At 42.1% G+C, this 13,589-nt stretch overlaps 1 protein-coding gene across 2 annotated transcripts in view; it reads left to right on the forward strand.

Annotated features, from left to right (window-relative positions):
- Window positions 1-801: 801 nt before the first annotated feature.
- Window positions 802-13,589, forward strand: part of tie1 (tyrosine kinase with immunoglobulin-like and EGF-like domains 1) — a 73,734-nt gene continuing 60,946 nt past the window's right edge. For both annotated transcript variants that reach the window (XM_052011104.1, XM_052011105.1), the window contains exon 1: window positions 802-1,112. In XM_052011104.1, coding sequence (XP_051867064.1) covers window positions 1,064-1,112 — 49 coding nt within the window. In that variant the 5' untranslated portion in view covers window positions 802-1,063. The remainder of the gene's footprint in view (window positions 1,113-13,589) is intronic.

The raw sequence follows: 13,589 nt of genomic DNA on the forward strand, positions 1-13,589 counted from the left end.
CGGATGGTGGGGAGGGTGTGCCCCTGATGGAACTGGCTGAGTCTACAACCCTCTGCAGCCTTTTTCCATCTTGCACATAAAGCATGAGTGATCAGGATTACTATAAATGCAAAGCATATTGTTTAGGTACTAATCTTTGATGAGTATTGATAACTACAACACGACCTGAAGGAGAGATTAAAATCTTTACCCTGAGGATGGTTTGCAAGTTGCACATAACAATCTAACTACCCAGCGTAACATTCCAGTAGAACAGAGAAGGGGCAGCTTCTCAGAAGGGCAGTGACTGATAACGACAGTTGTTGCAGTCGGCCACTTGCTTTTGTAACAGTTCAACTCTCAATCTATTTAAAAGTTATTCTGGAGAAAACCCGGTGTAGTTCACTGAGTTTGTGTTTTGCCGGGTACCTCGGTGTCCAGGAGAGTGAGAATGCCGGTTTTAGGAAAATGTCCTGCCTCTATTATAAAGCAAATTAAATGCAGCGTGGAAAAATGATGGTCTCACAGCGCAACATCCCTTCCTTATTTTGTTGTATTAAAATGTTATTAATAGACCAATAATTCAGGTTGATGTGTAATTTTAAATAAATGTCATGTTATAGTCCAGTAATGACTCTGGAATGAGGTGTTATTTGGCAGCGAAACAATTGCAGAGTTTAGGAGTTGGGGGGTGGGGGGGGGGGAAGGTTATTCTAGTGATGTTCCGGACGGATCTGATGTGATAACAACTCCTGTACTCGTGAATCACCCCGATTCATTAGCACAAGTGACGCCTTTCCTCTCTGCTCTCTCAGTCCAGAAACTCGGCGAAGAGAAGTAAAGCGGGCAACCTAAAAATAACTATCAAGAGAAGATGGAAGAAAGTCTCATTGCTAGAGATATCTCCCCGAAAGGGACTCATTTTCACTCATCTTAATTAAAGAACCTGCTTCAAGGCGAGACTCTTGGGCGGAGAGCCATCGTAAACAGCAAAGTCTGGGATTTCGCTGGGAACGCCAAGACTTTTCCACCAGCATTTGATTCCTAAACCCTGGATGTTCTCCCAGCATTTTACAACGCAAAAATGATTTTGTTCCGCATCTACTGGTTGGCGCTTTCCTTTCATATAACAGGTAAGTCTTCCAGAGAGTAAAAATAATAGTTTGGATGTTTTGTTGCACTGTAATTAAATATATATTTATGGCATTCTTTAAAACAGTAAAGACAGACTAATTTTATATTTGGAATATTATTCACAAATGGGTTTAAAGTTCCGGTGGACGGGTTGAAAGGTGACGAGGGTATCCTGGACGAGACTTCTGCTATTTGGAAATCAAAGTATTCCAATAGGTCTGCACAAATCTGCCACTGCATACGACAAGTCTACCATCTGAGATTATAGCTCAGAAAACTGGAGAAGCAAAGTTTGAGAGAGACTTTATTCGAAAGTATTTAATCTGGAGGGGAAAAAAGAGCAGACTATGCATGCGAGTTTTGTTTTCTTTCAAGTACTTTAGTAATTGTAAGTCTTTTTTTAAGACTGCCAGAATCCAGGTACCACAGGGAAATGCTCCCTCTATAGGTGATCACTCGGTGCTGCAGACATGTGCGCTCTTGGTGCATTTTGTTGCCATTCTGTCCCTTGAAGAAATAAACCAAAACCACTGTAGTAACGTAGACTCGTTTGGACTATTAACTTAATTGAGCATGCCTGCTGATTAGGGTAGCAGATGACCATTTATAGCAAATCTGACCAAAGTGTCGATTTAGAGCCAACAAATTAGGAAACAATTAGAAGTAGTTAATTCAGAATCGACTATAGGTATTGGTTTATTATTGTCACTTGTACCAAGGTACAGTGAAAAACTTGTCTTGCATACCGATTGTACAGATCAATTCATTACACAGTGCACTGAGGTAGTACAGAGTGCACTGAGGTAGTACAGAGTGCACTGAGGTGGTACAGGGTAAAATCAATAACAGAATACAGAGTAAACTATCACTAGTTCGTATTGGCACTGAGAACCATGACAGATAACTCCAGCAGGTTTATTTCTCTTCAATCTTCTCATACTTTGGATTTCATTCATCCCTCCTATCCCCACTGTAGACGTACTTTGTCCACCTTTTTTCAGCTGACAGCACCACCATTTATGTCGTTCAATCTATTCTGATGTCTGGCTAATCATAGACCTTAGTTGAAAATCAGAAGAAAACTGCAGATGCTGGAAGTCTGAAATAAAAACTGAAAATGCTGGAAAAGTTCAGCAAGCCAGGCATCATCTATGGCAAGAGAAACAGAGTTAATGTTTCAGGTCTAAGATCCTTCATCAGACCTCACTTTCCTTCTACACCTCCCCACATGTTGCACTTCTAACCTTTCCCCATTCTGTTGAAAGATCATTGACTTAAAACATTAGCTTTGCTTCTCTCTTCACAAATGCTGCCAGACCTGCTGAGTATTTACAGCATTGCTTTTGGGAAGACCATATCTTGGCTTGTTAAGATCACAATAAGATCATGATTGACTGGGTTTTGTCCCACTGGTGCACAATCACATTTTTTTTCATTCCTAGCCAGCAAAGTTACAGAACTATTTTAAAGCAATTCGTCAAATGTCAATCAGAAATGGAAGTGTAACAAATCCTGGTACATTAACTGTGCAAAAAGTATGCGTGCTTCCATTATATAGAAGGGCAAACAAAAAAACCCTGAAAAAGTCTGTTACTCAGGTGAATTTCTCTTGGAGTACCATCAGGTTCGACAGATTTCCCAGCTCTTAGGCTGGAAGTTGGCAATCAAACCTAGTGCAAGTGCAGCAGTGCCACTGAACAAGGAGCAAAAATGCAGACAGAGTGAACAAACCTTATTTGATGTAAATCAGTAGTTTAAACATTTGCTTTAATTGTTTGATTTTAGTGCTTTTTTTTAAATTAGCCATTTAAAAATTTGGATTGTTCCTCTATCGTTTTGAATGTTTGTGAATGCCAAAGATTGGTATCGGTTTATTATTGTCGCATGTACCAAGATACAGTGAAAAGCTTTTGTTTGCATGCCATCCAGGCAGATCATGCCATACGTAATTACATCGAGGTAGTGAAAAGGAAAACAGAATGCAGAATATGGTGTTGCAGTTACAGAGGAAATGCAGTGCAGGTAGACAAATATAGTGCAAGGGCCTCGATGAGGTAGATTGGGAGATCAAGAGTTCCTCTGTTAGCGTATGAGAGGTCCTTTCAAGAGTATGATAACAGTGGGATAGACATTTACAAGCATTCAATTTCAGTGATAGTTTTGACTGCTGGTGAGCTTGTGGGCAGGAACTTAGTGGCTGCCAAAGCCATTCTAGGAAAGCAGTCAACCATCTGTGATCAGAGACCCTCTGAATTGCACAATACTGCACTGAGCATCTCTGATCAGAGGGGATCTGGTCTGCTGGCAGAAGACTGCATCAGGACCAGATTGGAAGGAGCAACATGGTTGAATGACAGGCCACCAGCAACATCTGATTCTGTGGAAGATCTGCCTCTGTACTTTTCAAATTGTGAGCAACCAGAAAATATTAGTGCGCAGATGGGTATTGGAGTGTTGGTTCACGAGAGGCAGAAAGTAAACATGGGTACAGCAAGTGCTTAGGAAGGCAGAGGTTGGCCTTTCTGGTGACATTTGGTATTGGTATTGGTTTATTATTGTCACTTGTACCGAGGTATAGTGAAAAACTTGTCTTGCATACAGATCGTACAGGTCAATTCATTCCACAGTGCAGTTACATTGAGTTAGTACAGAGTGTATTGAGGTAGTACAGGTAAAAACAATAACAGTACAGACTAAAGTGTCACAGATACAGAGAAAGTGCAGTGCAGGTAGACAATAAGGTGCAAGGTCACAACGAAGTAGATCGTGAGGTCAGAGTCCATCTCGTCGTATAAGGAAACCGTTCAATAGTCTAACAACAGTAAAGAAGTTTTGCTGAATAATTCTTTGGTGAGATTGGTGCTGTTTGTGGTTGAGATCTCCATGACGAAGGAAGGACATACTTGCCTTGGATTATACTAGATTGATTCCTTCGATGTAGGGGTAATCCTGTGGGGAGAGATCCAGTCCTGATCCACCTAAAATGACAAGCATCCCTTTGCCTCCACAACTGCTGCTTGACCCGTTGAGTTCCTCCAGTTGTTTTGTTTTTAGCTGGAGAGTAAATAATGTTGGCATTTAGAAGAATGAGAGCTGACTATTTTAGACATCCAGGATTCTGGGAGGAATTGACAGGGTAGTGGCTGAAAGGTTGTTAACTTGACTAGAGATGGTAGAACTAGGGAGAATAGTCTCGGGATGAGGGTTGATGATTGAGATGAGGAGAAATCTTATTTGAGCAAAGTGGTGTACATCTTTGCAATTCTCTTTCTCAAGAGTGCTATAGATACCCAGTCACTGAGTGTATTCAAATGTGAGATGAACTGACTGTTGGATAGTAAGAGAACCAAGCATATGAACGTAAGTAGGATAAGGGGTACAGAGATAGAAATATTTATTTATTAGTCACATGTACATAGAAACACACAGTGAAGTGCGTCTTTTTGCGTTACTGAGAATGTGCTGGGAGCAGCCCGCAAGTGTTGCCACTCTTCCGGCACAAACATAGCATGCCCACAACTCCTAACCTGTACGTCTTTTGGAATGTGGGAGGAAACCTGAGCACCCAAAGGAAACCCATGCAGACACGGGGAGAACATACAAACTCCTTACAGACAGCGGCCGGAATTGAACCCGGGTCGCTGACGCTGTAATAGCATTGTGCTAACCGCTACACTACCGTGCCACCCTAAGGCAGAAGTAAGGCAACAAGATCAATCATGATCTTAATGAATGGCAGAGTAAGCAGTACAGGGGTGGGCTGCAGGGGACAGAGTCCTCTGACATACAACTGCTTCTATTACTTATATAAAAATTGTGTTAATGAAACTGGCTATCATATGAGCATTTGTAATCTATTTTAGATGTTGTCAGATGTCAACGTTTCCAAAGGCTACGTAAAAGCTGAAGGGTTGGTGTCTCTGACCATTTGCCATCCCATATCATATCATGCCCTCCCACAAACACTTTCCCCTACCACGCCCAAAAAGGGTGTGTTAACTCTGGTTTTTAGATCAAGTTACATTATCTGTTGCAATTTCTGAGCCATGATGATAAATTAATCTGCATCAATGCCTGAATGCAAAAGCCCTCAAACCATTTCAGTTAAAAAAGTTTTTCAAAAGTTTTTCCTAAAGCCCTTCTGTACTGGCAACCGCACTATAATGGTCCAATAGTATGTTATTTCAGTGTGTCAGCCTCTGAGCCATTCTTTCCACATCCTTCAGTCACTTACATTGGCACTTTGATAATATCTTGATTATGCTATGCTGATGTTATATCATAGGTATTGTAAAAAGAACATTTGTGTTCATATACTGATGCAAATACACTTTATTGAGACCACACCCAGAGTACTTTTCACAGTCATGTTCTCCTTACCAAAGGAACTTGCCTTAAAGGGGTGCAATAAAGATTCACTATATCAGTCCATTGGATGAGAGGGTCAACCTGTTATACCCTTCCTTGTCATTTTTGCTGCTCCCATTCTGAAAAGCCGTCCCTTTGCACCACAGCTTTGAAAAACCATCATTCACATCTTTCTTTGCCTGAAGTACCTTAAAGGGGGGTTTTAAAGGGACTGCTGGCGGCCACAGTAAATGTAAATATGTAAATAACAAACTGCTAGAGGAACTCAGCAGATCAGGCGTCATCTGTGGAGGGAAATGGACAGTTGACAACCCTTCATCTGGACTGGTTTCTCCACAGCTGCAGCTCGACCTGCTGAGTTCCTCCAGCAGTTTGCTTTACCCTCCAGATTACAGCATCTGCAGTCTCTTGTGACTCTAAACATGTAAATACCTACGGTAAGTGTGGAGTCAGGGTGAACAGAATACTCATTCAGCCAACACCAGATCAATCTCTCCTTTATTACAACTGCTGCTCTCCCTCAGGCAATGGACACCGACCCCAGGAGTTACCTAAAAAGCAGAAGTCTGAAATTCAAATTCTCCACTTGGGCAAATTCAGGTGGAGTCAACAGTTTTGTGCTTACAATATATGTGCAGCCTGAAACCAAGTATCTAGTGGCTTAGGCTAACCTTATCAAGTTCAATGATTGCATCTGCTGGTGCAAAACAATTTCGAGGCAATTTTTGTTTGCCCCACACTGTGACTCTAAATTGCACTGTGCCTAATTGGCCCAGGGTACATAGGATCAATGAACATGGGAACAGTTCATTTTTAACCCCAGTTACTTCCACACATCAGCTTTTCTTATAATAAATATGAGTGAAAATGCTAAACACACATGACCTTGGGGAATGTACCCTGCTATATTTTGTTGCTTCTGTTTTGTGCTCTATTTTCCAAAAAATAGATACCAAGAGGGAGATCTCCAGGTAACAGTTGCATTTTGAGACCAGCTGTGTTTTGTTGATGGTTTAAATTCCTTAAAGTAACTAACAGTAACAGGGGACAACCTGGACTTCCTGTGGGTAACAGTGAGTTGGCATTTTACTTTGGATCTCTCCCCGTTTTACTTCTATTAGAGCTGTTAACTCATTTTACCCTGTTGCTCAAAGTAGAGATTTATCCAGAGAATGAGCAAAAAGTCATTTATTTAGAACATGTGTAACCACAGAGCTAAGTGATACCCACATAATTACTGAGCTCAGTGATGCTTAACTCTGTCTGATGTGAGGACAGTCTTTGACAATATGTTTGTATCTTGCAACGGCTACAAAAAGAGTTAGCTGAACAGCTCAGTGGTGAAGAATGTCTGCACATAAACCCTGGCTTGTTCTAAATCTACCCAACAGGTCCACTCATAATATATGAGCAACATGGAGACAAATTTGAATTTCAGGCAACATGGAGACAAATTTGAGTAGAAGGGTGGTAAAAACAGGTTGGAAGGTATTATATTTGAATGCACACAGTATATGAAATAAGATAGATGAGCTTATAGCGCAGTTAGAAATTGGCAGGTATGACGTTGTGGGCATCACAGAGTCGTGATTGAAACAAGATCACAGCTGGCAGCTAAACATCCAAGGATACACATCCTACCGAAAAGACAGACAGCATGGCTGAACTCAGCATGGTTTCCTTAGGGGTAGATCTTGCCTGACAAATCTGTTGGAATTCTTTGAGGAAGTAACAGGCAGGATAGTCAAAGGAGAGTCAGTGGATGTTGTTTACATGGATTTCAGAAGGCCTTTGCCAAGTTGCTAAACAAGATAGGAGCCCATGGTATTACAGGAAAGGTACTAGCACAGATAGAAGATTGGCTGACTGGCAGAAGGCAAAGAGTGGGAATAAAGGGGGCCTTTTCTGGTTGGCTGCCAGTGACTAGTGGTGTTCCATAGGAATTGGTGTTGGGTCCGCTACTTTTCACGTTATATGTTAATGATCTGGATGATGGAATTGATAGCTTTGTGGCCAAGTTTGCAGTTGACACAAAGATAGGTGGGGGGGCAGGTAGTGTTGAGGAAGCAGGGAGTCTGCAGAAGGACTTGGACAGGTTGGGAGAATGGGCAAAGAAGTGGCAGATGGAATATGGCATAGGGAAGTGTATGGTCATGCACTTTGGTGGAAGGAATAAAGGCATAGACTATTTTCTAAATGGGGAGCGAATTCAGAAATCAGAGGTGCAAAGGAACTTGGGAGTCCTAGTGCAGAATTCTCTAAAGGTTAACTTGCAAGTTGAGTCAGTAGTAAGGAAGGCAAATGCAATGTTAGCATTAATTTCAAGAGGACTAGAATATAAAAGCAAGGATGAAATGCTGAGGCTTTATAAGGGATTGGTCAGACCACATTTGGAGTATTGTGAGCAGTTTTGGGCCCCATATCTAAGGAAAGATGTGCTGGCATTGGAGAGGTTGCAGAGGAGGTTTACAAGAATGGCCCCTGGAATGAAAGGGTTAATGTATGAGGAGCGTTTGATGGTTCTGGGTTTGTACTCGCTTGAGTTTAGAAGGATGAGGGGGGATCTCATTGAAACCTACAGAATACTGAAAGGCCTGGATAGAGTGGATGTGGAGAGGATGTTTCCAGTAGTGGGAGAGTCGAGGACCAAAGGGCACAGCCTCAGAATAAAAGGACATCCCTTTAGAACAGAGATGAGGAGGAATTTCTTTAGCCAGAGTGTGGTGAATCTGTGGAATTCATTGCCACAGATGGCTGTGAAGGCCAAGTCATTGGGTATATTTAAAGCGGAGGTTCTTGATCAGTGAGGGCGTCAAAGGTTACGGGGAGAAAGCAGGAGAATGGGGTTGAGAGGGGAAAATAAATCAGCTATGATTGAATGGAGGAGCAGAATTGATGGGCCGAATGGCCTAATTCTGCTCCTATGTCTTATGGTCTTATATGTTGTGAGTCACAAGGAACTTGTTCTTCAGTTTCATTAGTTCCTTTTGCGTGTTCCAAAGGGTGTCTGTAGATACACCCTGGTTGGGTTGGCTACTCTGTAGGAACCATCATGATGGGAGGTGGGTAGCAGGTGAATGAACTGACAGAAGGAATACTTTTGAAATATTTGAAAGAAAAGAAAGGTTTGGAGCAGCAGAGAGAGAGATACAGACCAGAAATAACTCGCATTTAGATGGCTTATCCTTGGGAGAATTGGAGGAAGTGAAGAGAGATCGAAAACAGAAAGTGTTGGAAACAATGACAGAAACAAAAGAACACATGAAGATAGGAGCAGGAGTAGGCCACCTCCCCCTCAAGCCTGCTCTGCCATTCAACATGATCATCGCTGACTTATGATGGCCTCAGCTCCTAAACAGGTCAGGCAGCATCTGTGGAAAGAGAAACGGTGTTGATGTCTCAGGTGGGAAACCCCTTTGATAGGTTTTGGACTTGAAATGTCAACTCTGCTTCTCTTTCCATTGACGCTGCCTGACTTGCTGAGCATTTCCAGCATTTCCTGTTGTCTTTTCAGAATTCCAGCATCTGCCGTTTTTACTTTGATTTTCGAAGAGGAGAGGAAAATGTAGTTAGGATGAAAGATGCGTGGCCTTCCCCACCCCCACTAGCCTTGGTAGGGAGAAGAAGCGGTGGAGGATTAAGGGTGAAATGAGTGGCATCAGAGCAAGAGGGAAGGGTAGAATGTAGGATTGAGTGGGTAATTTATAGTGGAAGAGGTATGATTAGCATCGGGAAGGAAGAATTAGTGAGGAAGGGAAAGGATAATTAGAAGGTGGAGAGTTAGAAGGTTCAAAGAGACTGAGAGGAGCCTGGCTGATGGCGAGATAAGTTGGAAGAAGATCTCCTGTGCTCACGTTTTCCCCACACTGTGAGAATAGAGATATGATTTTACATTGTTTTAACATAGAACAAACGTTGGCAACGTTGACTTAAGTTTTTAGCTCTAATCCTTTATTCACAGTGACACTGAGTTAACATTGAAAAGACAATGAGACTGTAGACAATGGGACAGGATGTATTCCCTAAAACTGTGTGTGTTCGGCAATCTCTTTAGTGACCTGAGGGTCACAGACTTTCCAACAAACATAAACAGCACGGACTAGACAGTTCCTTTCAGAATGGCATCAGTGAGATACAAAGCAAGCCTCCGTTAGGAAGCCATGCTACTTTCAAGGAGATATTACGAATACACAGGTCAGTCAAAAGATCCTTATTCACAGAAGGTTCTTTTAAGTAAGTCTCTAGATGTACAGCTGCATCATGTATACACAGCCTTAAGATGAATGTTTTTCTATCAATAACGGTGTTAACTTGTCAAAAAACTAAGCAATCTTGCTACTTCACAAATCTGTAATTAAGGGGATAAAAATTATACAACATCCACCCTAATGAAACCTAGATGCAAAAGTTGATCATGTATATCCCACTGAAACTCGCATGGCTGGTACAGCTGTAACTGAGCTATTCCATTGTAGCACTGCCTTCCACTCAGCAGAATGTCAACTGCAGGACTCCTGTGCTGTGCTGGAGGACTTCCTGTGGTATCCACCAGGGCAATGCTAGCTTCTGCAGGATCACTGATCATCTTGGGGCAGAACTTTCACTGCCCTAAGATCACATGAGTATGACACCTGCTATGTACAGTATTAAGACAAAAACAAAAATTGCTGGAAACACTCAGCAAGTAGGGCAGCATCTATGGAGAGAGGAACAAGGTTAACATTTAAGTTAATGACCCTTCATTAAAACTGGAAAGGTAGAGTCAGTGAGAATGAAGGGAATGTCAGTGATATGTTGGAAACCAAAATTGTCCATGATTACTCTTGGTTCTGGCAATGAATTAGAATTAGAATTTCTTTATTTGTCATTGTACTGTTGCAACAACAACACAATGAGATTACGATGGCACTCCCTTGCCTAATAAAAACCAAAACAGTAAATTGATAAGAGCAATTATAACTATAAAATAAAACAAACATACTTACACAAATATAAAGTATAAAAAAAGGCAGTGTGCAAATGAACCATGATAATAATAATAATGATAATCAGCAGCATATCAATATCAATATATTAAATAATACCATGATGAGTCTAGCCGGTAAAGGGGGGAAGACATAGTATGTATAGGAGGTGTCAGTCCATGTTCAACAACTTAACAGCTTTGGGGAAAAAAGCTGTGTTTCAGTCTTGTAGTGTGTGCATGTATTGTCCTGTATTGCCTACCAGAGGGGAGTAGTTTAAAAAGGTAGTGAGCAGGGTGAGCTGGTTCTCGAATGATGTTTAAAGTCCTGCTCCGACATTGAGCCTGATAAATGTCCTCCATCGCTGGTAACTGAGTCCCAGTGATGTTTTGGGCCATCTTGATGACCCTCTGCAGAGCCTTCTGCTCCTTCCTGGTGCAGCTGGCATACCAAGCAGTAATGTTGTATGTCAGGATGCTCTCCGCCAGAATGTTCTGAGACAGTCTGGCTCTCCTCAATTTCCTCAAAAAATAGAGGCATTGCTGTGCCTTCCTAATGACAGCTGAGGTATGTATTGCCCAGGAAAAGTCCTTGGTGATGTATGCCCCCAGGAATTTAAAACTGGAGACTCTCTCCACAGCCTCGCCACCAATGAACACTGGACCAAGATCTATCTTCCTTGACTTCCTGAAATCCATCACAATGAGAGAGAGAGAAAAGGAAAAGAATGTATTGGAACTGTGAGAGGTGGTATACGGCAGTTGCTGGAAATCAGAACGAAAGTGAAAGCTGGAAACACTCAGCAGATCATGCAGCGTCTGCGGAGAGAGTAACTGAGTTAGTGTTGCAGTTAGATGGCCTGAAATACCTTTTCCCCTTGTCATATCTTATTACTTTGTAATTAAATCCGTCCCTTCTGCTTCCCAGGTCTTAATCTTTGGGATTTCTTCCCTGACCCTCTTGACCTCTCATCTCAACCATTTTCTTTTAAGTTGCTCCCCAACACCTGCCCTTTGGTCAAACTTTTTGGTCGCATGACTTCTCCATCAGTGTTAATTCCAGTTTCATATCAGTGGCTTCTCTTGTTAAAGAACTCGCGTAAGTGTTGTTGGAATTGAAATGTATCATTGACGTCTACAGTTCAATATTCATAAAGAATGTACAAGAACCTTGGGGGAATCATGATTATTTACACAGTTATGACAGACTCAGGATCTTATGAATTTCAGAATTAACACTTTCTGGGTTTGAACTGAAGCAACATATTAGAGTTAAACTATGGGACTCGCAAAATAAATTGAAAAGAGTTGTTATACTTGCTGGGAGTGAAGCAGATTGTGACATTCAAGTCTCGCAACTTTTTTATATTCTTTTTTGAGATCTGGACGTTGATGGTAAAGCCAGCATTTATTGTCCCACCCTAATTGTCCTTAAGAAGGTAGTGGTGAGCTACTTTCTTAAACCTTTGCTGGTGAAGGTTCTCACACAGTGCTGTTGGGCAGGGAGTTCCAGTGATGACAAATGACCAGCAATATATTTCCAGTTCAGGATGATATTTGACTTGGACGGGAACCGGTAGGTGGTGGTGCTCCTAGGCACCTGCTGTCCCTGTCCTACCTGATGATAGATGTTGTGAGTCTGGGAGGTGCTGGCAGGCTAGCCTGGGTGAGTAATTGCAGTGAATTTTGTGAATGGTGAACACTGCAGCCACTGGTAGTGGAGAGAATGAATGTTAAGGGTAGTGAATGGGTTGCCAATCAAACAGGTTGCTTTGTCCTGGATGATATTGAACTTCTTCGGAGCTGTTGGAGCTGTACTCATCCAGGCAATTGGAAGGTGTTCCATTGCACTCCTAACCTATGCCTTGTGGTTGGTGGAAAGGCTTTGGAACGTCAAGATGTGGATCACTCGCAACAGGTTTATCTAGCTTCTGACCTACTTTTATAGTTATGTTATAAATGTGGCTGGTCCATCTAAGTTTCTGGTCAGTGCTGACCCCCAGATATTAATGGTGTGGAACTCAGCAATAGTGATGCCAGCGCATATCTAGGTTAGACACTTTCTTATTGGGGATGGTCATTCCCTGACACTTTTGTGGAGCCAGTGCTACTAGTCACTTATCAGCTCATAAGCTCATTGTGATGTATATAAATGATTTGGACAAAAATGTTGGTGAGCTGATTAGTAAGTATGCAGATGACATGAAAATTGGTGAACTGTGGATAGTGAGGAAGGTTGTCAAAAGACTGAGCAGGATATAGATCAGTTGGAAATATGGGTGGAAAAATTGCAAATGGAGTTTAATCCAAACAAATGTGAGGCATTGCACTTTGGGAGGTCACATGTAAGCGGAAAATATACAGTAAATGGCAGGACCCTTGGGAGCATTGATATACAGAGGGATCTTGGGGTGCAAGTCCATAGCTCCCTGAAAGTGGCAACACAAGTAGATAGGGTGATAAAGAAGGCATACAGCATACTTGCCTTCATTGGTTGCGGTGTTGAGTATAAAAGTTGGGAAGTCATGTAATAACTGTATAAAGCTTTGGTTAGACCACATTTGGTGTATTATGTGCAGTTTTGGTCACTGCACTACAGGAAGGATGTGGAAGCTTTGGATAGGGTGCCAAAGAGGGTCACCAGGATGTTACCTGGATTAGAGCGTATGAGCTATAAAGAGAGGTTTGACAAACTTGGATTATTTTCTCCGGAGCATCAAAGGCTGAGGGGTAACCTGATAGAAGTTTACAAAATTATGAGAGGCATCGACAGAGTAGACAATCGGTATCTTGTTCCCGTTGTCGAAATGTCGAATACTAGAGGGTATACATTTAAGGTGAGAGGGGAAAGGTTTAAAAGAGTTTTATGAGGCAAGTTTTTTTTACACACAGAGAATGGCAGGTGTCTAGAACACACTCCAGGGGACGATAGTGTAGTGGTTAGCATAACGCTATTACAGCACCAGTGATCCTGGTTCAATTCTGGCCACTGTCTGTAAGAAGTTTGTACGTTCTCCCCATGTGTCTGCGTGGGTTTCCTCCAGGTGCTCCGGTTTCCTCCCGCATTCCAAAGACGTACGGTTTAGGAAGTTATGGGCATGCTATGTTGGCGCCGGAAGCATGGTGACACTTGCGGGCTGCCCCC

The sequence above is a fragment of the Pristis pectinata genome, chromosome 3 (genome assembly GCF_009764475.1).
Source record: "Pristis pectinata isolate sPriPec2 chromosome 3, sPriPec2.1.pri, whole genome shotgun sequence".
NCBI lineage: Eukaryota > Metazoa > Chordata > Chondrichthyes > Rhinopristiformes > Pristidae > Pristis > Pristis pectinata.